At 41.5% G+C, this 25,179-nt stretch overlaps 1 protein-coding gene across 6 annotated transcripts in view; it reads left to right on the top strand.

Moving 5' to 3' along the window:
- IL1RAPL2 (interleukin 1 receptor accessory protein like 2) overlaps positions 1-25,179 on the top strand; it is a 373,503-nt gene that overhangs the window by 5,594 nt on the left and 342,730 nt on the right. For 4 of the 6 annotated variants that reach the window (XM_088062810.1, XM_088062814.1, XM_088062811.1 and 1 more), the window contains exons 2-3: positions 3,131-3,253; positions 7,451-7,551. In XM_088062810.1, the coding sequence (XP_087918936.1) occupies positions 7,470-7,551 (82 nt within the window). In that variant the 5' untranslated portion in view covers positions 3,131-3,253; positions 7,451-7,469. Of the gene's footprint in view, positions 1-3,130; positions 3,254-7,450; positions 7,552-25,179 lie in introns of those variants that run through there. The other 2 variants (XM_088062809.1, XM_088062815.1) reach the window with 2 other exon arrangements.

The following is a 25,179-nucleotide window of genomic DNA, read 5'->3' as shown; positions in this document are numbered from 1 at the left end:
CTGAAAAGCAGGAGTCAGAGTTTTTTTTTCCTTCATGAGGCTTCTCCACAGCCCAGGATGGGCTGGCTGGGCCGGGTTTGAGAGTAGTCTGAGCTTGTCTCAGCCCAGAAGAAATTTGTCATCCTGGGACAGTGTCCAGCAACCTTGTGAGCTTTGAGAAGCACATGTGGTCACCCATGGCTCTGTCCCCTCAGATGCTGTGATTCCTGCTGCACCTTGCTCTGCATTGGGAACTTCCTGCTGTAACTGCATCTATTCTAGGACTTAGGCTGATTCAAGGTGATTCGTAAAATCTCTCCTCTTTCCTCAGTGCTAGTGTACATGTTTAGCTTTCCAAGTGCAGCTTGTCTTTACACTTCCTTCTCCCTCCCAGTGGGCTTTGCTGTAAGCTTTTAAGTACTTCTGCAAGGTGCTGAGAGGCTAAGCCCCACTCTGTAAACCTAAACTCTGGCTCTGAGAGTTTTTACATTTCCTACAGTACTTCATGTTGCCTGAAGTACTGTATTGATTAAACCACAATCTGCAGGAGTAAATATATGTAGAATATTAATAGCTTCTACTCTAGGGGGGAAAAAAGGCTGTAAATTAATTAATCCATTCTGTTGACCTCATAAACCATGAGGGCTTGCAGTACAGCTGTAATCCTCCTCCCACAATATGTATTTCACTTTGAATGCGTGTAAAAGGCCTGGACTACTGAGACTTAAAAGCTGTGATACTGCACACACATATCCATGTATCCTAGGATGTGTAGTTAGGATATTGCGACGTTAAGGCTGAGCAATAATTCTCTCTAGAATCCAGGGTAGTGCTGAATCAGTACATCACAGCTGGGTATGAGGCTTAAAAAACAGTAACTTTCCCACTCCTTTGTCATTCTTGTACCTCCTTACTGTTGCTTTCTGTGCTTCCAAATGCAGGAGCTGCTGCAATGAAGGGTGAGTACAATGCAGGAATTTAAAATCTGGTTTGGAGATATAATGAACTTGAATTCTGTGTGAGTTGCTTAGGGAATCGAGGTCAGTGTGTGGTGTGAGCTGATAGAACTCCATCTGCTAATCGGTGCTGAGTAGTCCTAGTTCTTCTGGTTTACAAATCTGTTAAGATGGGCTGCTTAGGTTTTTATTGAATTTTCTTAGCATCAGTTTAGATGCGTGTGTATGTTGTATGCTCATCACTCTTTAGTGTTTTGATACTACAGATATTTTAATCTTTACCTATATTCAGAGTATTTCAGGGGATTTTCTCATTTTCTGCCTTGGATAGGAAAATTCTTGTAAGAAAATGTTCTTGTGTTCTTGGGCTTGCAGGGTTTTCTCTACAGGGCAAGCCAGCAGTTTGCTCAGTGTTGAGTGTGATTGCCACTTCACCGTAACTAAAATCACTTACACACTCTGCAGCCAGATATGTTCATGGGGAAGTGAATGGGGTGTTGGCCATCTACAGTATTTTTCTTTTGTGCTTGTCACTGAAACCCTTTTTTTTGTTTCTGTGTTACACTGTAAGATTCTTTTTGAAACTTTAAGATTCTGCACTTGGTATCTTCTACAGTTCCATTTGGAAGATATTTCACCTCTTAGTGGCAGCATTAAAATCTTTTCAAACAAAACCTGGGTGTTAACACCAAAGGGATGGTACTGATTGTTTCTCCTGAAATAACTGGTAAGATTGAATTTAGTCCTTTAAATCACAGGAGATCTGTGAGTTTTAGGTTTTTATTCCTTTTCTTTTGCACCCAGACATTCAGCCTTGAGGGGAGTCATTAGAGATAAATATTATAACCTTGTCAGTATTTAGCTGTGGGTTCCTTTTGCTTTGTCAGGATAAGACCTTGCTTTTTCCTTGTTGTGTTACTGTCATGCAGGTGATGCACTTCTGAGCCAGTAGTAATCCCAGACAGAGTTTAGATGTTGTCTCTTTGTTGCTGTTTACTTCCAGTTTGCATAACACAAGCACTGTGTTGAGCAAGCACATCATGTTTCCATCATGTCTTGGTTCTGGAGACAAATTTCAGGAGAAAACGCTCTGGAATGAGAGTTTCCTCTAAAGAGAAAGGGCTTCAGTATCTCCCTTTTCTTCTGCCAGTGAGAGAAATGGATACCAGGGGATGAAAGTGAAAAAAGTAAAACTGTTTATTAACAGTAAAACTGTTTATTAACAAAGCAAGTTACCCACAAAGCACTGAAAAAAAATTGAGCCTCACCCCACGTGTCCATGTGGCTGAGAGGGAAAGGTGGCGGCTGCCCTTCTTTGTCTCTGGGAAGAGAGGAGAAAAGAGTTCACAGCAGCTGGGGACCTGTTGGATCTCTGGTGTGGGTCTCCTCCTCACAGCAGCTGAAGTTGGTGGATTTTAATGTCCTTTCTTGTGTTGGTTCAGCTCCTCTGAGGTCTCAGGTTCCAGGCGGTCCTGCTGGCACCCTGGGTGGGCTGGAAAGAAAAACAAGCCAAGCCAAAAATGGTTCAAAGGAAAAAACACCAGCCAAAACCAAAAAGCTGCTGAAAGGATTCCTGGTACAGCCTCCATGCTAGAGGAAGGGAAGGGAAAAAACTTCTGGCTTCAAGCTATCAAAAATAATCTGACAAAAGGAACAATGTGGGGTCCCTGGGCCAGGCTGTCTGGAGCACCGGACAGAGGGTTTGAACAGAGCCCTGGAGTTCCCAGGCTCCAGCCCTGACACCTGGTTCACCTTTAAAATACAGCAGCCATTTCTGGGCATAAAACAGATGACTAGGGAATAAAGTGTCATCATAAAATCACCCTAGGAGACCTAATTTTAAAATTTCTCTTTAAATTTCAGCTGAGTGAGGAGAATTAGGCAGATGTGAGTTTAGTTAAGGACCTGGGTCCAGTGGAGACTTAAATCCTGCAAGACAAATGCTGAATGCACACTGCCTTGTAGAATTAATGCTCCTTTTGTATTTAGACAACTTAAGTGGCTGGTTATGATGGTGAAGATGCACAATGAATTAGGCAAAATGAAATATTCTTTGATGCTCATTGAGCAGCAGAGCGAAGAACACTGCATGACCCATATCAAGCAGAGCTTAAGAGACATTATTTAAGCTAGCATGCATCTGTGACCTTGAGTATTTTATCTCTGATCCTGAGTATTTTTTTTTTGTATTTCAGGTATCAACAAAAAGGAGTCGGTGCCCATTGTGGATTGCTGCCAACCAACATCTTACATAGGCTGAAAATCTTTTAGTAATAAACATCTCGATGTGGTATGTTGGCAAAAGAGAAGACCCGAGAGTGAGTTCATATTAAAATTTAAAGCCTTAAAAAGTGGGATGGGAAAATAGTTTGAGAAGAAAGAACAGGACCAGCCTACTGTAAAGACAATGAAAGAATTACTGTTGCCATTTCATCCTTTGTGTGTGAGGTGAAAACTGTAATTTATTTTTGTGAGATATCTGAGCAACAAAACCTGACAACTGGAAATCACTAAAGAGGTGGTTTGCTGTTTTTAATGAGTGCCTTCTGCATCCCATCTTCTGTGGAGAAACCAGAACCTACAGAGCCTCATGGTGTGTCAGCAGATCTCAGCCTGTGCACAGACGTGTGCCTGAGTGCACATGCACTGCTTTTCCTTTCTTGTTTTCTTTTAAAAAAGAGCACTGCATAAGCAAAGCTTGTGGTACAAATTAGAGCAAAGCTAAATTATATTTAAAGTGTGAACTTGGGAATTGATGTGCCGGATTTTGTGCAAAACAATGCTCTGATTTTCTCATTTCTAAGTGCCTACTTCTAACCTTGTCACTTAAAGTTCCTTCGAGTTCCAGAAGCCATATGAGCTGAAGTGGGGTCTGGAAAGACAGCAGGCAGTACACAATGGAAATTGGAACACAGGAATTTCCCAAGCTCTGTTTTCTGAGGATTTGGTTGGAAGAACTGTTTTTCAAAAGAGATGAAGGGTGTTAGGCAGGATATGGGAGTCAGGGTGGTTTTTGTTAGAAGAACAAAATTTGTGCTGGGTGGCAGCCTGGCCCCTTGTAGTTTTGTGTGCTTACAGGACACTGTGGCAGATGCCCAAAGTCAGGTGTGTAGCACAAATGGGGTGAAGAGGGAAGGAAAGACTTTATTGGCAATGCAGTGATGAAGAATTAAGTTGTTGCACCTTGCTTCTCCTACACTTTTCCCTCTGATAGCAACTTCCCTTTACTTTCCTGGATTCAAATACAAGCTGGTAGGTCACAACAAGGCTTGGACTAGTGATTTTTTTACACCTTTGTCAACAAGCACTTCATTCTGTGTCTCTCTTCCCCCTTCACAGTGATTTTAGGCAAGTTGGCTGTAATTTCTATGTCCTTATTGAATGAGATGTCTTCAGTCTTCTGGGAATGGTGTGAACTTGGTTCCCCTCTCATGAGGCATGTCCAGTAGAGTGTTACATTCTTGTTACAGCTGTGAGCCCCTACTCACCTCTGCTTGGAGTTTGCAGCATCAGAGCGAGCAGTTCCTCAGGAAAGTGCTGCTCGTTGCCTGTGAGGGGAAAGTTTTGTCAAATGGTGAAGTCAGCCCCTTTTTGCAGGGAAATGGCATTGAACTCTGACAGGTTTATTCTATCTTGTGTCTCTTCAAGGTGGCACAGTTGTGTTCATGCTCTTTATCATAGGCATCCACAACACATTTGTAGCCAGAAGTTTAGCACAGGGCTGGCTTCAGTCTGTATTCCATCACCCTGCCTGACTGGTGACTCAATGGCCCTCAGGAGGAAATTGGGACTGCTCCTGTTGGGAGACATGGTGAGAGTCTTGGCACAGTCAGTTCCAGAAATCTCCTGACCAGTTTGGAAACCTAGTCTTGAACTAATACAACCTTTCTTCTTCTGGCCGATGGACATTCTGGGGAAAATACAGCTTATTTTGTATCTTGTGTTCTTTGTTAACCTGAATGTTTAAAAACAGTCATCTCTGATGGGACAGTTTGAACTGACTGTAGCTGGCTGCTGTCTCAGGACAGGAGCCAGCTGAGCCACTGGTCACACTGGTGTGACTGATCCCATTGCTGGTGGAAGTGACAGCTCAGACTCTGATGGATATTTCCATGCCAGCCTCAGTGGAGTTGTGTCAGATGTGACAAGCTGAGGCTTTGGGCTTGATTATGAATGACTGGGTGGTGCTGTGGTTTCTTGCCCTTTTCCTGCTCTGTATTCCTGATTTGTGGAGGTACAGAGACTGACTGCCTTGGAGAGGCCAGGGCTTCAAAAAGTAAAACTCCTATCAGTGCTGATAGAGCCAAGAATTTTCTGCTCTGCCTAGCATTAATATTGGTTGGCAGAACTTGCTTTGAATTTTTGAATGTATTTAATGCAGCCTAGCTTGTTTGGGGTGGAGATGCCCAGACCCACATGAAAAAGGACCTAGTAATTCCATATTTCAGCTGTAATTACCAAATGGAGAAAAGTGGAGAAACTAATTTGCAAAGTTATACTTGAAAATCATTCTAGCATAACATCATCATTACAATTATCTGTCAAAAGATTCAGTTCAATTACTTTTTTTAAGCTCTCTTGTCAAGATGGCCTTACTGGTTTCAGGATTGTGTTACTCCAAGGAGAGGTCAAGGAAGAGTGAATGCTAATTCTGTCATTAACCACTGTCAGACAGCCTTCAGTGCATATTATTTCTTGAAAATGCCTTTGCATTGTTACTGTGAGTAATCAATAGGAATAAAATGCCACAGAATTCATGGAGAAAAAAACATCCACTGCCTGTTTATAGACTGTAGTACGGTAAGGTGAGAGGAAGAGAACTTCAGTTTTAAGTGGTAATTTTGAAATAATTGAATAGCAGCACAATTCCTATAGTGTAAAAGATTACACAGGGTTACTTACATTTTCTTCACACAATGATAGGCCAGTAATAAAATTACAAGGGGAGAATATTCGATGTAATAAACCCAAATTAAACTGAATAAGCATCAGTGAACAGCACGATTTTGCAACTTCTTGCTGCTTTGTCATGTTGGGTAAATGTTGAGAGCTGGAAGGGTCTGGGATGCTCCTGAAGTGGAGGGTTTGGGACTTCTGAGTGAGCTGGGTGGGCAGATGTGTTACAGCATTTTTGGGAGGATTCCATTTCATTGACCTCAGTTTTGACTACTAATGCTGGTACTTTTGTTTCTATTTAGTTGAAACTGCTGTAAAATGTGTGCTGAATCTTTTGGTGCAAATAATAATTTCACAGTGATTTAGATGACTGCCTGCTTTATCTGATAATAAAGGTCCTGATCTAAAGTCTGTATCTTATACAGAGATGAATTCCTGGAATTTAAATATATCAGGCCACTAAAAATCCCGTGACTTCAAGCTAAGCATATATTTGAGGACTCTAGCTTATAATTCAGCATTTCTCTTTGAGAGAGATGGGCTTGGAATGAGCAGCTGACAGAACAGGAGGACACAGTCTCAAGCTGTGCCAAGGGAAATACAGGTTGGATATTGAGAAAAAGATTTTACAGAAAGGGTGATAAAGTACTGGAATGGTCTGCCCAGGGAGGAGGTGGAGTCACCATCTCTGGATGTGTTTAAAGAAAAGACTGGATGTGGCACTCAGTGCCACGGTTTAGTTGAGGTGTTAGAGCTGGTTTGGACTCGATGATCTTGGAGGTCTCTTCCAGCCTAGTCATTCTGTGATTTGATGAATTCAGATTTGTTCTACATGTATTTAAGTGCAGAGAAGGAGACTCAGTTTGCTCTTACTGTCTTTTCTTGAATGGCATGGTGCTTGTAAATGAAAACAGAATTAGTTCCAGTAACTATATAAAATTAAAACTAAAATTCTAAACTAGATTTTCCTTTTTCTTTTTTAATGAACATAATATAAAGCCTGTAGTAAACGTCACAGGTGAGAATCTTGAGATCTACATTCATTGATTTCTGATTTTTTTTCACCTTTCTTTACCTCATTGTATAGGAGAAATTTCTGAAACAGCATTAATTGTAGGCAATTGTAGGCATTGTAGGAGCTTTTACAAGGCCACAAGTGGGAAAGTAAGGTTGCTAAGAGAGATTGCATGATTAACCTACTCTGTGTGTTTTCCTGAACAATATGAATTTAAGTGTGTGACATGTTTGTATGGGACAAAGCTAATTATGACCATCAGGATTTGCCCCTCAAATAACGTATAAAAATCTGCCAGATTAGACCCATACTACTTCAAATAAACTGTTACATCTTGTGATTTTTTTTCTTTGAGAGCAAAATGGTATTTTTGAGGTGTCATTTAAAAAAAACCAACCCTTTTGTCTGATAGTAAGAGGTACATTGTTCATACATGGTAACTTTGAACTGTTATGTTTTCCTATTCCTGCCTAAACATAAACAGAGAAGTTGTTACATTAAGCCATTGCCCTGTAATGGTTCTTTGAGAAATGTTTAACTGTAGCTGCTGCTTTGTTGTAGTGAAAAGCTGTGATTCAGACTTTGTACTATGTTTGCATTTCAGCTGTCACAGAAAGTGAAAGATGAAGCCTCTTGTTTTCTTGGTTCTTGTGATTTGTACTGTAGTCAGCATGAATTTGAAGTTCGTGTCAAAGAGAAATTCTGGTAAGTCACAGAAAATTATTTTTACTTTTGGATCTGGACCTCATGCTATCAAGCATTTTAGATGGCTGGATTTTGTTTTGCATGTATACTGCTTGTTCTGTTCTGCCTCCAAAAAAAAAAAAAAAGTCATAACTGGCATGGTTTGCTTAGTAAAAGAAAACTGTTTGAAAGTGTCCTTACATTTTCTTTTGTCAAAAAAAAAAAAAAAGGAAAAAAAAAAAGTTGATTGGGTTGAAACCTCAAGCAGAGGTATTACAAAGGTAATAATGACCTTGGCATTGTGGCATTGTTCTAACATCCAGTCTTTTACTTACGATAAGGGAGTTTCTTAACCGTGGATGTGGTCTGTGGTGAGTTTTAGGTCTGGATGATTTTTTGTATGTTGAAAGGTCATGTTTGAAAACATTATGCTGGCCAGACATGTGATCATGTATAGTGTTAACTGGGAAGAGCTTTCCTGAGTAGATAATCTCTGATTATTCTGTCAGTGAAAGAGACTGGGAATTGGTTCATGTTTACATCTGCTTCTGAAACCTTCTGGTAGTAACAGAACACTTTAAAGAAGCATCAGAATCTCTCCTTCCAGGGTAGACAGTTCATCTGGATAATGGTTTATCTGTACTTGAGCCTGAAGTGAGACATGCTCTGCTCCATGCAGCTTTGCCCTCTCAAAGGAGTGACTTCATGAGACTTTGTATTTCTCAAGTAAACTGTGAGTTTAGAAGACCCTGGGCAGACGGGCAGGTCAGCTGCAGTGCTACACAGCGGTGTCAGTCTGCTACAGCCTGGTGTGTATGTAAGGGGAAGTGTTGGACTGTTAAACTTTTGATTGCATGTTGTTTTTCCACACTGTGTGTTTACTGACATATGTGAGGGCTTTCACTGATCCTGCTGTCCTCAAGGTCTTCAGTCTTTTCAACACTGCAGGTACAAACAGAAATCACTGACTTCAGCTGGTGTCACATGTGTTAAGTTTAATTTCTGCATTTCTTGAGAGCAGAGGAGAAAATTGTTGGGCTACCTATTAAAAAGAATTACATGTCACATCCCAGGCTAAGAAGTGTTACTCTGGGAGCTGCCAGATGATGGCCTGGAAAGTGTAAATGGAAGTTGCTAAACTGAATTTGTCTCTGGCCTTTTGTTGGGGTTATTGTGTCCAGAACCCGGGTTGTGCTGTGGGAGCAGTCATGGCTATTGGGGTTTGGCTACGGTGCATCTTGGTCTAAACTCTGCTGAGGGTGATGGTGTTCTTGTTCTTCAAAACTGCTGTCACTGGCCTAGATGGAAACTCTCTGAGACCCACAATCAGTGTAAGTGAACAGCCTCTATTCACTGGTGCCAGGCAACAGCACCTGGCTGCGAGCAAGGGCTGTGCAATTCCTCTGCCAGAAGTGCCTGGCTGTAGAAGTGACATGCTGGTGGTTGTAGCATCATTCAGCTGGTAGTTTACCTTTCATTAGATATATATTTTTAAAATCTGCTTTCTTTGACTCTGCACAATGTCTTGTGGTAATAGCAGTTGTTGACACTGTCAATTTAGGTTCAGTACTGGTGGGAAAAATGCTTTAATATGTTAGACTGCCTCTTGCTAAATATAACACACTAGTGAATAAGTGGTTCTTTTTCATTTCATCTGATTGTGCCAGTATGTGTGGAGAATAAGATGAAGAGGAAAAAATGCACATAAAGTAAAATTATAGTTTCTTTGCAAGTATATAATCATGTAGTTGGCTTTCACCTTCAGTACTCACTCTGGTTGCTGCATGGAGCAAACTGTAGATTTCTTTTTTTTTTTTTTTGCTTTTCCCACTACATTGTGTGTGAAGTAATTTTCTGTTTCTGTGATATCAGCACTTGGATTAAAATTAATAATTTGATTCCTTTTCTGAAAGGTCTTTAGATTTGAAGGACTGTTGTTTGATTGCTTGGGGCTTCACAAATGTTGTATGTTGTGAAGAGAGAGATGCTCCAGCTTTAATTGTTTGTATAGTTTTAGTAGAAGATCAGGGACAGTGGGTGGATGCAGACAGGCAAACGCACAAAGAAACAATGTCAGCATATTTTCCATAGAGTTACAGTAGCTGTAACATCCTGGTGGTGTAGTTCAGAGTTTTGGGCTTTTTTTACACTGGTGTCTTGATGAAGGAGAGTGGAAATTAATGTAATGGTTATTTGTGGGCAGCTGCACTGCAGTGTAAACTGAAGGATATCTGGAAGCAGGAATAGTGTTCTAGCTGTAGATTAGAGCTGAGGTGGGGGAGTGGCTGAAGGGCCCAAAGGATGCTCTGTGGACAGGATCTCTGCAGCAGTGTCTGGATGGGCACTGTGGTCCTGGATCTTGCTGGTTGTTGGTATGGGTATGTCTGTGCTGGTGAGCATCCTGAAAAGGGGAAGGGAAATCATGCAGACAGTTATGTAGAGCAGTGTGAAGCAGTGCATAGAAGGTGCTGACACTGATGATAAAGACAGATTTGGGCTACTAGAACAATAAACCAGCAAAATTGGTGTCTTTGCTGACCTATGTAGACTGGCATTTTTTCTAAGCAATGCATAGAATTATTGCATGAATGGCCAGAATTGTGATTAGTGTCGAGTACAAGAGCAATTATGAGGTTGACTGGCATGTGTGTAATATCACATAATGGAATGTATCTTGCTTAAGGGGCAGGGAGGATCTAAAGAGAGCTGACTTGAAGAGGAGCAAGGAGAAGGTGAGCTGGTGTTGTCAGGTAATACAAAGGCATCGCTCAACCAAGGCAGTCAAAATGGGGGCAGAATTTCCAGAAGGGCTTTATAGGTGAAACTGGAGTTGACTTAGAGAGGAAAGGTTTGGCTAGGAAAGCATCTTCAGAGGCTGGTGCAGAAATTTTCCTTCAAAATCAAGGATTGGAAACCCAGGGGGAAAATGTTGAGGATGAGAACTCCGGACAGCAAGTGCAGACAGTACACAGAGACTGGACAACAGGCAAGAGTCATTAAAGAGAGGCCAGGAGCGGAGGATCTAAGATGTTAAACAGAAGGTGATGAAATGGTGCTCCAGCTGCAAGCACAGAACTGTAGTTTGCTGAAGAAAGAATCCTCATGGAAGGGAACAGACAAACAGAACTGAAAGATTTTTCTCATGTCCTTTACTTGCCCTTTGTTACAGATTTAGGTGTCCATATTTCCCATTTGGAAAAGAGAAGCAGGGATGCATATGAAGACTGCAAATAGATTCAGAGTACCCTGCAACGCTGCAAAAATGACACAAACTTGTAGCAAAACAAATTTGTTTGGCTGCTTCTCACTTGAGATGTGGTGCCAAAATAATTAAAATGGGCGAGCTACTTTAATTATGTTCATCAGATTCTTTTTACAGGCAGCAACTTCCCAATGCTCCAGAAGAAATCTGTCATGTCTACAGAGTAACGATTGCTGTTTGTGGTGGGAGCAGAATAGCTTGCCTTAAGCTTCTGTGTGAGTGTAATGTTGACTTAAGTTTCACAGGCATTTCTTAATATTAAGAAGCATTTTTGAAAACTGCAGGTCATCCTTTTTGCCTGCTTTAAAACTGAGCAAACAGCTAATGTGGAGACTGCAGCTTTAGCAATATCCTAGGAAGGGTATTTTACAGGTGGAGGTTGTACAAATGAATTGGAGATGTGGGAGTTGCTAGGTTCCCAGCTGGTAGGTGATTGCCTTTTAATCGGATTAAGTGACTTCTTTTTCCAAAGCCTTTATATATATAGTGCTTTGAATAATCATAGCAGGGAATATAATTCCAATTAAAAATCACCGCCTTTTTTAAGCAAAAGATTTGTCAGCTTATAGATTCTGTTTGACTTACTAGACATAATTCCATTAGTGAATAATTAATGCCATTTATTGTTGCTGTAGTATTTGCTGAGCTGAAATACCCTGTCTGAGCACGCTAGAGCTCTGGAGGGCATGCCAGCCTTGAGTGGAGGAGCAGGGGCAGACATCCCCAAGGTTTCTGTCAGGCTGCTGGCTGCAGGGCATTTAGGAGCCTTTCTGCAGGTTAACACAGCTTAATTGGCTCAGGTACGGTGTAGCAATGGGGAACAAAGACACAGACTTCCTTCTTGCTTGCTCCAAAGAAAACCGTTTACTGCAACAAACCAAGCTTTTTATGTTCTAAACATAACCCAAAGCAGCCCTGGTTGGCTGCGTGCTGCTGCGGGGTCGCTGCTCAGGTGTCCCGTTACCAAGCAGCTCTCCCACCGCGGCAGCCACACAGCCTGTGCTCGGGTTATAGAGCCTGTCTGTCACCTCGCTGGAACCTTCCCCAGAGTGCTTTATGGTGTGCAAGGTGAACTGAATTCAACAGGATTTCTTATCTCCCACAGCATGGGTATGTCCCCCAAGCTACAGTCATGTCTTCTCCTCTCCTCGGTCAGATGGATTTGCCGTGGGATTCCAGCCTTCCTTCTTCTCCTGTTTATCTTGGGGCCATTCAAGAGACATTACTGCCATAGGAACAAGTGTATCTCTGATCCTCCACCCACCTTGTCACCCTCCAGCTGCATCTGACTTTATCACCAATGACTTGGGAGAGAGAGGACTTGATTGGCACTGGGCCTTGCTGCTTATGGACATAGCCAAACCGTCTTAATTTCTCATTGATATTGCAGTGCCTTTTAACACATTAATTTAAAACCTAATGGCTTGATATTTTGTGTCTTTTAAATGTCACGCAGGCAACTTACTGTGGTCTGGTATAGATGTTTCTGAGACCTTCACTCTCCTGTAGTTGTCACTGCTTGTGCCTACGATTTGTGTCTGCTCCCTTCCCTGAGGATCAATCTTCCTGTGTTGTTGCCTGGCCACTTTGGCCATGGAAACTGTGGCATACATAGAAGTGGAGGTGTCTGTACTTCAGAGATGACTCATGGATTTGTGACTGGAGTGGGATATTCTAGATGAGCCTAACTCTAAAGTCCCCTGCTCCTGCTGGAGTGGGCCCAGAGGAGCTGCTGGATGTGTGCTCACGCTTGCTGTTTGCTTTAGTTCACAGTTGCATCTGCCTGAAGAGCTGAGTTCTTACCCTGATGTAAAATTCATGACCATGAGCCCTCCCATGTCTTAGATATGAGGGATGCAAAAGAGGCTTTTGATTTTTGCTGCCTGCGAATGCTGTGCAGACAGAGGAGACGGGAGCTTGGCAGCGCTGATCAGTGCATGCTGATCTCTTACTTTTCCCAGAAGATGTTAAGTTATTCACAGCTCCAGCAAACAAAGTCAGAATCACTGCTGTTCTAAGCTGTCATCAGTGCAGGAAAGTACAGCCTCTCCTGCATAAGCTGTGTCTGCTCATGGGTTCATGGCTGCTCTCCATCTGTTCCTTTTGGATCAGAGGGAAGCAAGGAGCCAGGCTCCGGTGCTCACTCAGGTCTCAGGGGGCTACCAGCTGCTCAGCTGTGAAGCTCTGGTCATTGTGCACTTAATTTCAGGGGTCTCAGCCTTCGTTTCTTCCCCTCTAGACAGAAAGCAGCATTGCAGCTGGACAGACCTGTCTGGAAAACAGCATTTATTCTATTTATTCTATTTGCAGATGGGAACTAAGGGACATACACGGAAGAGCAAGAAAGGAAATAATCTGCTAGAAATTTAGGTTTTTTTTAGTGACCTCAACCTGACAAGGTTTAAATTTTGAACTTAGTTTAGCACTCAGATTTTTAGCTATTGCACTTATTGCATTTGAAATGAGTTAATATATAATTTAAGCAATTAAAATATTGAGCTGATACTTAAAGCTAGATTCGTTCTCAAAAGGAAAACCTTTTGTATTTGAATAAAATAAATGAACATGGTTAAATTGTTTCAAGCTGAAGTAAATCACAAAGATAGCATCTTCAGGGGATAGAGAGAAATAAGCAAAGCATGAAAGAAATGCCATTTCTTCAGTTAAAAAATCTGTAATCTTCCACTTCTGCAATGGGTGTCATCTCAGCTGTTTGGATATCTGTTCTACATCTAGATTTAGCATGTAAAAGTTCATTAATAATATCTGAACTGCTAAAATACATGTCATCATGACTGAGATTTTTTTTTCCCCCCCTCTCCAAAATGTGGCTTTTCAAATGCAAAAAAACCCCTCATTTATCAAGGTGCCTTTATTTTCTTTAAGATCCTAATTAGAAATTCTAAGAGATGTTAATTTCAGTATTTGTAGTGTGCTCATCTGGAGGGTGAGGGTCCTAGGTTTGTGTCCCTGCTCTGAAACTGACTGTCCTGAGCGACAAGAAAAGCTCTTCCAGCATGTTTTGTTTTTCATCTTGTTCATGAAAATACTTTTGGAAGGTTTATCTTACATGATGTTTAAATAAAAGTATGAATAATACAGCTTCAGACTTAACCAGAGCAGTCTTCAAGCTCAGCATGTCGGCTAGTCCTGGAGATGAATGTCTGCTCTCCTGGGGACATCTCCTTGTGCTGCCAGGGCTCAGAGGTAACTTAGGGGGACATGGACCTGTAGGAGCTTTAAGGAATCTGTGGTGTAATGGCTTCACTTTGGCTCAGCTTGTGACCAGGAACAGTCCTGAAATGTGCTTGAGTTTTTGTAACTTGAATACATGTTAAGGCAGGTTTTACATCCTGCTGAATATATTTGAAGGAACATAAATAAGTTTCCTTAGATTAAATGCGGTATGAATATTAATACACATTTTCATATCTTTGTCCACCGAGTTTAAACTTTTTATTCTTCGCTTTCAGAACCTTGTGAGTTGTTTAACTGATGTGCCTTTCAGTTTTGAGTTGCTAGTCCCTGTAACACAATGTATTTGAAATTTCTGGGTTTTTGTACTTGCTTGCTACTTGTTTTTGCCATGAGTGCAGCCATTACAGTGACAAGCAGTGAAATTGTGAGGTAGGAGATGTTGGGATCACTATAACAAATAGTGAGAAAAAGGAGAATTAAGATGCATTTGTGGTTTTTTTTTTGTTTTGTTTTGTTTGGCATTCAAGTTTTTGAAGAAGCTGTTTTTACAGATAATAAAGGAAGCAGACTTTTGCTTTCTCGGGAGGTTCAGAGTTAAGTATTTCAAGTATTTCAAGTTGTTGACCTGTGGAGGAAGGAAGGAATGTATTTTGAGCAGTGCTTGTATGTACAAATGTTAATACACAGACCTTGTTGTGTGCTGTTGTAATTTGCTAAAGTAGGAATGATTACCCATCTATTAGTTGAAAGCAGAATTGATCTGAGCTGCAGTGTCACCTCTAGAGGGTATGTTTATCACTTTATTAATCTCTAACCCTTTCAAATACAATTGATTCTTTCCTACAAGAAGCATGATTAGTACTTATAATACATACTGATATGTAAACATACAATGCTCTGCCGCTGAGGACAAGGCTTAGATTCAATTTAAGCTTCAGAAATGAGCACTTTGCTTTTCTAAGACATGGTCACCAGGCTGCCCACGTCCCCCAGCCTCTGCCATCAGTTCCTCCTTGCTTGCCCTGCCTGTGTGGTTCCTTGTTCAGGCAGGAACAGAGACAGCATGGGGGTATCTCTGTCAGCTTGATTTGTTTCAGACCTCCTCCACTTTTTGGAGTTACAGGACTGTAGCTCTGTTGTGCTGTATATGACCTGTGGAAACTCCTCTCTTTTTTTGAGAAAGGTATGTTTTTTGACACTTCAGTGTAAGACGAGTGGGGTTGGTTTGCATCTTTCAGGGATCAGGATTGCTTAAAAAAGGTATCTGCTGGGATTTCTGTATCTGTTATTCCAGATGGAAAATTAAATAGTAACTGAATAAGTAGGAGACTGTATGATCCAGGAGCATTGCTCAGTGGTTTTTCATAAGGAAACTGGAGGCAGTGGCAGTACCTGATGTGAGGCTTTTTTATCTGTCTGTCTCATTCCTGTGGCTGTAACAAAGTGGGAGGAAAAGGAACCTCCATCAGCCCCTGGCTGCTCCCTACCAGCCCCTCTGGGACCGAAGCCAGCAGGGAAAGTGGTTCATGTCAGCTCCCCTTTCAGTGAAGAGGCCTGAACAGGGCAAAAGGGAAAGGCTGAAGTTCCCAAATTACTTTCTGATGTTTTAAAGTACACTATTTTGGGTGTCACTCTTGCATGTGTCTGGGGGATGTGCTGGTGTTTAGACCTCCAGTAACCATGTGTACAGTTCAAATGTTGGTTAGGGCTGCCTAGCAGAGGCCTTGAAACATGATGGTTGTATTTTTTTGGCTTTCCATGTTCTAGTTGTACTTTGTTACCTGGGCAGCGTCTTTTTTAAAGTTTTGTGGGACTATTCAGTGTCATGCTTTTTGTCTCTAATGTTTGCTTCAGAGTTATTCCCATTTTACAGATGGCAGAAAATCAGCAAGAGAGAAAATTGTATTAAGGTTGCCCGGCACACTGAAGGTGATGCAGGGAAGAACACATAAATTAAATGTTTCACCCTGTTTTGTTGTGTTACTTATGCCTCGGGCAAGGACAAGGAAAGCTGTCCTGTCTTCTAGAGAAATTTTGAGCCTAAGTAAGCATGTGCATAAAATGTGCTTCTATGTCCTTGGATGCACGGGATAGAGAAAAGCTTCTTTAATTTCTGTTATTTTTTTAGTAGAAGATAGAAAAACGTGTCAGCTGGAAATGGAAGAGGGAAAGAAGGAGAGATATTTGGTTATACCAGGTTTTGTGCACTAGTTTTAGGCTTAGTTGTATATTGACTGTCCTTCCAGTGAGGAGTGGAGACATAAGAGGAACCACTTAACACTGTAAAATGACACACAGGATACCTGAGGAACCTCGAGCCCTGGAGGTGCCAATCACACATCCCTTGGGTAACCAAGTTTCTAGAAATCTCTGTGTATATTTACTGCTCTGGACTAAAGAACACTGGCTGATCTGAGCTGCTGGGACTCTGCAGGCAGGCAGCTGCACTCGAGCCACTCTGGGCTCCATCTGTGCTTACCAAATAGCTGCCCTTAGATTTTTAGCAGTACCAGGAACTGCAGTTCTGTCCTCAGATGAGTGAATAGCCTAAAACACCTTTGTCCAAGGGCACCTCGATGTATAGTCTAACCAGATGTTCATGTTTATTTAAAGAAATTATGGTCCTTTCATCACACTGTAACAATACACATAAAATTTGAGGGAAGAGTTGTTTCACAGATTTTTTAAACTTTTATTTATTTTTTAATATTTGAGATTTACTTTTCTGGCATGTTGAAGATGGAATTGAATTATTATTCATGAAGACTGATGTTAATATAGCACAAGATTTTTCACAAGACAGCAAGAATTGTTTGTTCTTGGATTTAAGCACTGTGGTTTTGTTTCACTGGCACTCTTGATACACTCTGTGATCTTTATTTGGATCAGTGTGCAGAACCACTTCATGCATGCTTATGCTGTCTTACATGTCCAGAAAAATACATATATGGGTGGCCTTGGAAGGGGAGATGTAATGTGAGATACAACCATTGATGTCCTTGAGTTATTGGTAAAATGCAGAAACATAATCACATTCTACAGAATAGAGCTCATCAGAATTTCTTTTTCAGTGACACAATTTCATTTTGAACAATAAATTCCCTGAGACAGATACATTTAATAATCAATGGAAAAGTGCTGGAACATGAATCAAAGGCAGGGTCATTCCCAGGCTCTGCACCTCTGGAGCTGAACAGCAGTACATCTGTCATCCTTCAGATGGATGTCAAAAGGAGAAACTGGGAGATCATGAGCACAGAGTGGTCAGGTCTCTACCCTTTGTGGGACTGCCTGAAGCATTTGCCTGTGTCGAATCCCTCAGGTTTACTGCAGAGGAGATGTGAAAACTGAGAAAGTGGGAACACTTTAGTGGATCCAGGTGATCCTGCAAGCTTCCTTGGCTTCATGCTGGAGGTGGATCTGTGGCCATCAGCACTGCGCTCTGGCAGTCCTCCCTGGTAAAGAACCTCCTCCAGGACCTGCTTCCTTCTCCATCGTTGCAGGCTCCTATTGCAGAGTGTGTTTTGCTGAGAAAATAAAGTAACTTTCAGGTGTTTCTAAAACACTCGTTTGTTCTGGTACTTGTGGTTTAGAAAAGAAAGGTTGAAACTTAAGCCAAGAAAGTAATTATAAAAATTTGAGCTCTTGAATGTATTATTTGTTTTTGTTGTGACCTTGAAAATCTTCCCCTATTATATAAAGCCAGAGAGGTGTGAATAATGGTGTGGCCTTAGACATAAGGAAGGAAATTAGGATGTGTATCAATGATGACACATTGGATATAGTGTTTCCATTCAAAATGACATCTGTAATTTTAGGGAAATTGGGGACTACAGTGGAAATGCACTCAGGAATGGAGTGTTTCAGCTTTATTGGAGCAGATTGAAAGCTGAAGCTTTTTGGCTTACTTCTGATATAGGTCAACGTAATTCCTATTTGCTGTGACTTTACATCATATTATTTACAGCATTATGATTTTTTCATCTGCATCGGATGATTGAATTTGCTCTTTACCACTCAGTGTTTATTGCAAAGGGTTTTGTTCCAACTGTACAAGATACCTCTGACTTTCTGCATGAAAGATAAAACCTAAATCCAACGACCTGGGGTGCCTGGCTGTGACTGCAGCTGTGGACTTGACACAGGGAGACAGCTCTACTGAGGAAGAAAGGTTTGTTGTTAAATCCCCTTTTAGGAGTGTCTACAAGTGAACTGTTCCATTTGCTGTCCTCATAAAGAGCTGTAATTGATGGTTTTCTCTGAAGAACACAGATCCCATGTGAACAGCTGGTTATTCAGAATGCTGTTGTGTAAAGTCACTTGTAGAATGTGTCACCAACTTGCTTCATGTTGTAGTAAGGAAGACTCCTGATGTGCTGTAGTAATTAGTTGTCTTTTGGAAAAATATCCTTTTTTTTCCCCCCCAGAAGTGAAGTACTGGGTAACTTGGTCATGAGAACTTAGGAAATACAAATTCCACAATGTGATTGCAGAATGGCTTGGTAATGTCACAAACAATTTAAATGTTACATTAGGTCTGTCATTGGTGTGTAAATATGATCATCTTCAAGAAAGGGAAGTTGTTTTTGCTGGGGGCTGCTGGGTAAAAGCTCTCCTCTAGAGTATTTTCACGGATACAATTGGCATGTTTTTCAGGTTTATGCAAGACAAGTGCATCCTTTCCTGCATGCAGGGTTGTCCTTTCAGAATGATAACGTGTAATATACTTATAAAAATCAGATCTCCTTTAGTAGTTTCATTCTGCACATGAAAGTTGTGCATTATCAGTGTAGTTAGATAATTTAATGCTCCTTCCATGCTTTACTATGGTGCTTTCCAACAGGGAGCTGTAAAAAGTAATTTTGATCTCCTCAAACTTTGTATGGATTATTAAGAAATTGGCAGAAGAGGTAATTCTATTTTTGCATAATCTAAGAGCCCCTTCAGGCTCACCTTTTAAAATCATATCAAGCAGATAAGGGAAGAGATGGGAGCAGTCAGTCATCTTGCTAAGTGTTCAGGGATCCTTGAGCATCAGCATCCATGGGTGGTGATTCCCAGCTGTGGAGCTGTGCAGCATTTGGTGGCACTCAGGTGTTTCCAAATGGCTGGGAGGTGAGAGGGAACAAAACCACCAGTGGTCTTGTGCAAGCATGGTACTGACTCTTCCAGTCTGTCCTTTGAGATGTGATTAAAGGTATCTTAGTGTCCCAAACACTTTGGGGGAAGGGAGGTGGCTGAGCTGTCTCCTTTTCAAGGTCCTGTTCCCTGGCTCAGCTGTGCTGGGATGCAGCCCCTGCTCGGGGTGGCCTCAGCAGCTACTTCTCAATCTTGTGTCCCACACACGGGGTTTGGGCTCTGCTCTAGGGAATTGGACTGGGCTGTGTCATGTTCCATGTTCCTGTCTTTTATTTTCCCTGAGAAACTTTCTTTAGAGTAGGATACAGTGTAATATGCCAGGAGAAATAACCAGAGGAAGTGTCTATGTAAAGTGAGAGAGGAGCTCATTAATTGCCTAAAAATTAGGCAGTTTCCATCTGAGTAATTGGTGTTGGCTGCCTGGCCAGCCTTCCTCAGTCTAAGAAGTAGCTCATTAGTAGAATACACACAGATGGTACTGTGCTCTGAGGTACTTAAAATACACAGACAGGGAGCTGTGTTAATAAGGCAAACCTGTCCTTAGCTTCTGTGACTGAGTTTGCTACAAGGAGCAGAGGGAATGGTGTCATTTGGTAAATATTATTAGGTAAATGCATTTCCATAAATTCATTTAATTTTCACTTTTTTTTCCTGCAGATAACAGATTATGATAAATACTCAGAGTAATTTACTGTTTCTGGAAAAATTCTGCTGCAATAATAGACTTAGCATAACTGCTTCATTTCTTCAGTAGCTGATTTACCAATATAATTGCCTAGAGGGGGAGATGTATTCAGAGTGCAATTTTTATTTGGAATATATATATATTTTTTTATCTCTGTTCTTTCTGTATGCAGTTTGTTAACAGTTAATTCAAAGTAAGACTTTTTCTTAAGCTGAGTCCCTTCTACAAATGTTAATGGATAACAAGTAAGGAGCTGCCCACCTGGGGAGGTGGTAAATGCAGAGCCTGGAGGAGGTCCTGGCCGTGCTGGGGGTGAGCAGGGCCACTGTGGCCTCCTCCCAAACAAACTGCCTGTGCTGCTGGGCTGCACAGCCCTGGGGAGGGGACAGCCCTGCTTCCCCTCACTTCAAAGCTGGGGGCAAATTTGGAGGTAATGGCTTCAAATGGTGGCCTGTCCCTCTGCTCCTCATCCCACGTGTCCTCTGAATGGAGAACTCCATCCCTACTCTGGGCAGTCTCTTCTTTGCCAGAGCAGGGTCTGAGACCGTCTTAAAATTACTGCACTTGACTGTGAGCAGTGAGATGCTTTCCTCACCCCATCTGCAAATTCCTAGGTAGGCACATTGACTTTTGTGTTTAAGAGACTTTTGCCATTAAGACTGGGCTGGGGAAGAATTTGGCTTCCTTGGATAACCATTCTTTCCCAGACAGTCTGAGTTTGGTCTCCTATGTAGTTACATTCTATTTAAAGGTACTTTTTCTATCAGTGCTTGCATGTCTTTGTCATGAACAGTTACAAATTCTTTCTGATGAAAGAATTTAATGTTTCCCTTGTTGATGCTCTGCAAGCACTTTGTTGCATTTTCAGCAGATGTAATTTATGTTGCTGCTTTGCTCTGTTTTTCATTTCTCATAGATTGGATGTCTGTTATTGGACTATGTGCTGGTGTTCAATAGGATGGTTCCACCTCAGCTTGATTAGTCTCTGCATTGCTGTGTGTGTCAGGTACAGAGCCACTTTGGTAGATCTTTTGGGGTTCATGTTTGGTTTTGCAGGCTGTATTTTAAAAATACTGGCTGGACCAGGTAAATTAGGAACACATGGAATCTGTAAAGAATAATTTAATAGTTGCATGCACGTGTTTTGAATGATGCTGATCCTCCCTGAGGCAGAGTACTATTAATTTTATTCATTTACTATTCATTCAAGTCATGTTTTCAACTTAGGTTAAATCCTTGGTAGCATGCATAGTTTCCACAGCTTGCACTGGAGGGAGCAGACTGTAATGAAACAGATTGTTTTGTGGAACTCAAATATTTAAACCTGAAAACTTTGAAGGAACAATGGAATATACTCATTGGGCTAATGGGATTCCGTGTTTCCAAGGTCATCTAAAGATGAGTAGGCTGTTTAAGGTTCTAAGTAGGAATGCAACTTAGAGGTGTATGGAGAGATGGGAGCATGGGATAGATGTCATACAGGGAGCAACAGGAAGGAATTTTGCAAGGATATGTGTAAAAGAGTAACCTTTGGAAGAGAAATCTGCAAAATATTTACTGGTTTATAGATTTGGGTTGAATGGGGAGAAGTGGTGTTTGCAAGGACAGGAAGCTATCCAGTGAAATGATTTCTAAGGAAATTTCAGGAGTTTGATTGCAGTGGAATTCCATATGTTGTTCAAAGGTGGCAGTGTATGCAGTTCTGAAAGCAAGAAGGGTTTTTAATTGAATGTTGAAAAAGGAAGAGCAGTACTCATTTTACCTTTCAAATTTCAAGGTAATTTGATAGGGTTTACTAGTAACCCTAGGCTGTGGAGTTTTCTTTCCTGCTGTAAAGCTACTGAGTTTGGTGGAATTAAACTAGAAATTAGAAAACACTACTGTGCAGCAATGTGATTGTTTCTCCCTTCTGCGTGCCAAGCTTCTGCTTATTTAGTGTGATTCTGCAAAAGCATCCGTTGATTTTGGTTACTCAGCAGCTAATTACCTCATAACCCACAGGATCAAGCAGCAGAGCTGCTTATTTAGCCTGTGACAAGAATTCTTATGATGGTGCCTGGCTGTGCTGGCACTTGCAGCAGGGAACCTCCCGTTCAGTGTCCTGGCGAGGTGGCAGCAGCAAGGTCTCTTCTGGACGGCTGCTGTGTGTGCAAATGGACAGCAGCTGCCAGTTAAGTAATGGCTACTGATGCCTGTGCTTATTCTGTAAATGTGAAGCCTTTTATAGCTGTTTTTTTCCTGTTAGTGTAATTTGATGTGTGCCACAAGTTGCTGAGGTGAGAGCACAAGATGGAGGAAACCAAGGTATCACTGGAAGGCTCTGGCAGGTCCCTCTCCTGCTTCCACCTCAGGCATTGCAATGGATAACTGGAGAGAAAAATATAAATGTGTCAGAGTAAATCCCCAGGAAGAATCTTTGCCTTTTCTACCAGTACCATGATGAAAATGATGCTGCATTGCATTCTGCAGGGACCTGGCTCTTCATTAAAATAAAAGTCAAGCATGTCAATATGGTAGCGTGTCAAGAGGTGTAGCAGGAGGAATTCCCCTAAAATGACACCTGGGCTGTAGTTTGACTAAACAGACAACAAATTGTTTAGTGCAGGCTGAATTCAGACATGCTGTGCAGATTCCTTCAGTGCATCCACTTGAAAACCCTCTAATGCTAATCCACTTGGATACCACAGGATTGTTTCCAAACACAAAATCCAAATTTTAATTGCAGTTTTGTGGTCCACAAGAGACAAGTAATACATAACTACTGTTGTTTCAAAGACAAATCCTTTGAGGAGAATTGCAGTTCCTCAAACATCTTTAAGATTCTCAGCAGCAAATCAATACATTTCTCAACAACAATTATCCTTGGAAACCTTCCAATTAGATATGATATGAAGAAACAAAGCTGTGGTGGTCTCCAGCTGAGCATTGTCTGTGCAACTGCCTTCACAACTTGAAACCTAAACGAAATTGTAAAACAGAACTTGACTGTATCAGTAGGCAGCTATCTTTTGTCAAGTACATGTGGGGATAAAATAACCTCTGTGGCCAGAATTGTTGACTCATTTAAACCAAGTTCCCATGTATTGACATTGTCTCTTCTGTATTTGATGGAGCTCTTGGGTGCTTCAGCTGTATGAAGGACGAGCAATACTTTAATAGTGCTAATTGGAGGGCTATAGCCTGTCCTGAAGTGGTCTTTGAACACAGTGATAATGATAAAATATTAATCTCTCAGAAGATTAATTAAGATTACTTATAGACATTGGGATCACTTTGTACAGAAGAGCAGAAATACTGCAATTCCTGGCAGGGCTATTAAAAAAAAATAAAATCAAAAGCAAAACTATATTACTGGTATTATTTGTGATTAACTTTTAATGGACTTGTAATGATTTGAGTGGCTAAGAGCTACACTGTGGGTCAAGATTGCTTGGTAATTCTTCCCCTGTGAGTTAGACAGTGCTTGCCTGACTGAATGCACAAACTAACTTTGTTCTGCAGGAAAATACATGGAATTGCCTGGCCGTATCTTAGTGGCCATCTCAGTTCTGGCCTGTTCAGTTTGCAGCAGCAAATATATATATAAAAGGTATATTTAGAGATATCTCTTGGAGAAGAGCAGTTTGTTGTGATGGAAGAACCCAGTGCTGTGTAATGAGTATTTATGTTTTAGTTTTTGGAGCACTGTGGTTGGATGTTGCTGAAATGGCAGCAGTGTGTACATCTGGCCATAAAAAGCAAAAGTGGGAATACTCATAAATAGCTAAGAAAAAATTGGTTTTGTTTCAAACCAATTCACTGTGCTCGAACATGAGCTTGTGAAGAATGCCTCTGCCAAAAATGCTGTTAAGTCTGCATTTTTAGGAGGAATAAGACTTGAAATATCCATTGTTTCCTGTCATCACTGGCTGTGAAGAACCAGGGAAGGCCAGTAACAGCTTTTTTGCCAGATATATTCCTCAGGACACTCTTGGATACTGAGACTGCAAAACAGTCTTCTAGAAACCAGGTTCTAGTACCTTCTTCAAGCAGTTACATGTGAACTAAATGGAATAAAATCACCATGGGAGCAGAGGATTTTTAATAAGACGTGAGAAATTCCGGTTCATGCTTTCAGGAATCACAGAAAAATAATTTTCTCCTAATTTCTGTTATAAATTTTCTTCCTCTGTTTAGTCATCTAGTCTGTCTTTGCTTTCAGCTTCACAGTTTGATTTCAAGTCCATGTAGTTTGTGTTGCTAGCTAGCAAAATAAAATGTGGCAGCCTCCTACAGATATTAAAGGACTCCTAAGTCAAGAAGACTTAATGAAGTCTCTGGGTGAGACTGTAAATTATGGCTGCTTTCTTCCATAGTCTTTGATGGCACAGTCAGATTGCTCCTCCCAAGTGCTATTGCAAAAGCATCACTGATGCTTTTCCTTGGTCCCTTATTGTCATGGAGTTACTTTACCTTTAAGAAAGTTTAAGTTGCTGGGATCTGCCTGGCGTCTTTTCTCCTGACCAATTATCGGTCATTGCTGAGAATTGACAGCAGTTTAGGCCATTGAAAAGTGGGATCAACTTGTGAACCCTACCTTAAAGTGTAAAACCAGAGCTCTCTTGGCTCTCTTTGTTTCCTGGCTGGGAAGGGCGGCAGAGCTCCAGGCTTCCCGCTCCCTGCCCAGGCCATGCGGCCGGGCGGGGACTGGGCTGGGCCCAGCGTCTCCCGGCCGGGGGATGCGGGCCCTGTGGAGGGGGTTTTCTCCGGGCTCCGGCCGGGCCGGGCCGAGCCGATCTCTGGCTCGGCTGCAGGTTTTTTGCTGTGGCTGGATTCACTGGAGACTGCTGAGTGAAGAAGGAGAGAGGGCTCTGGGCCTGCAGCGGGCTGGGCGCGGCGCCTACACTCTTCAGAGCAGCCATGAGGAACTTTCCATCGCAGACAGCTCCAGCTCCTGCACTGGCCGAGGCCACAGAACTACCTACAACAGCCTGGGCAAGATTTTAACTCTTTCATTTCCCAGATGAGACTTGCGGATTAATCTTTTTATCCAGACAGAGAAAAGAGAGTGATCAACATGAAAAGAGACTTTATAAACTACTAGTGACAGGAAAGAAAAGAAAAGGTAGAGAATTAAGAAGATGCTTTAATTAAGCTGAAATATCTTTCTGTTAAAACTATGGAAATGGACAATAAGGTCTTGAAAACGCTCCTTTAATTCATGACAGTATATAGGGAGGAATAGAGTGTTCAAAGTGTCAATTTTGAGTAAAAAGTAGAGTAATTATGGTACAGTGAAGTGCTGGAAGATTTGAAGCCTTGAGAGGCAATGAGAAAACTGTTTTCTGGTGAAGCTCACGGAAACAGATGAAGAAGACTTTTTTGC

This window comes from Pseudopodoces humilis, chromosome 15 (genome assembly GCF_049639895.1).
Source record: "Pseudopodoces humilis isolate 2021_Gansu_Grassland_sample_001 chromosome 15, ASM4963989v1, whole genome shotgun sequence".
Classification (NCBI taxonomy): domain Eukaryota; kingdom Metazoa; phylum Chordata; class Aves; order Passeriformes; family Paridae; genus Pseudopodoces; species Pseudopodoces humilis.
The sequence above is the reverse complement of the archived record's forward strand: the minus strand, read 5'-3'. Positions and strand labels throughout refer to the sequence as shown.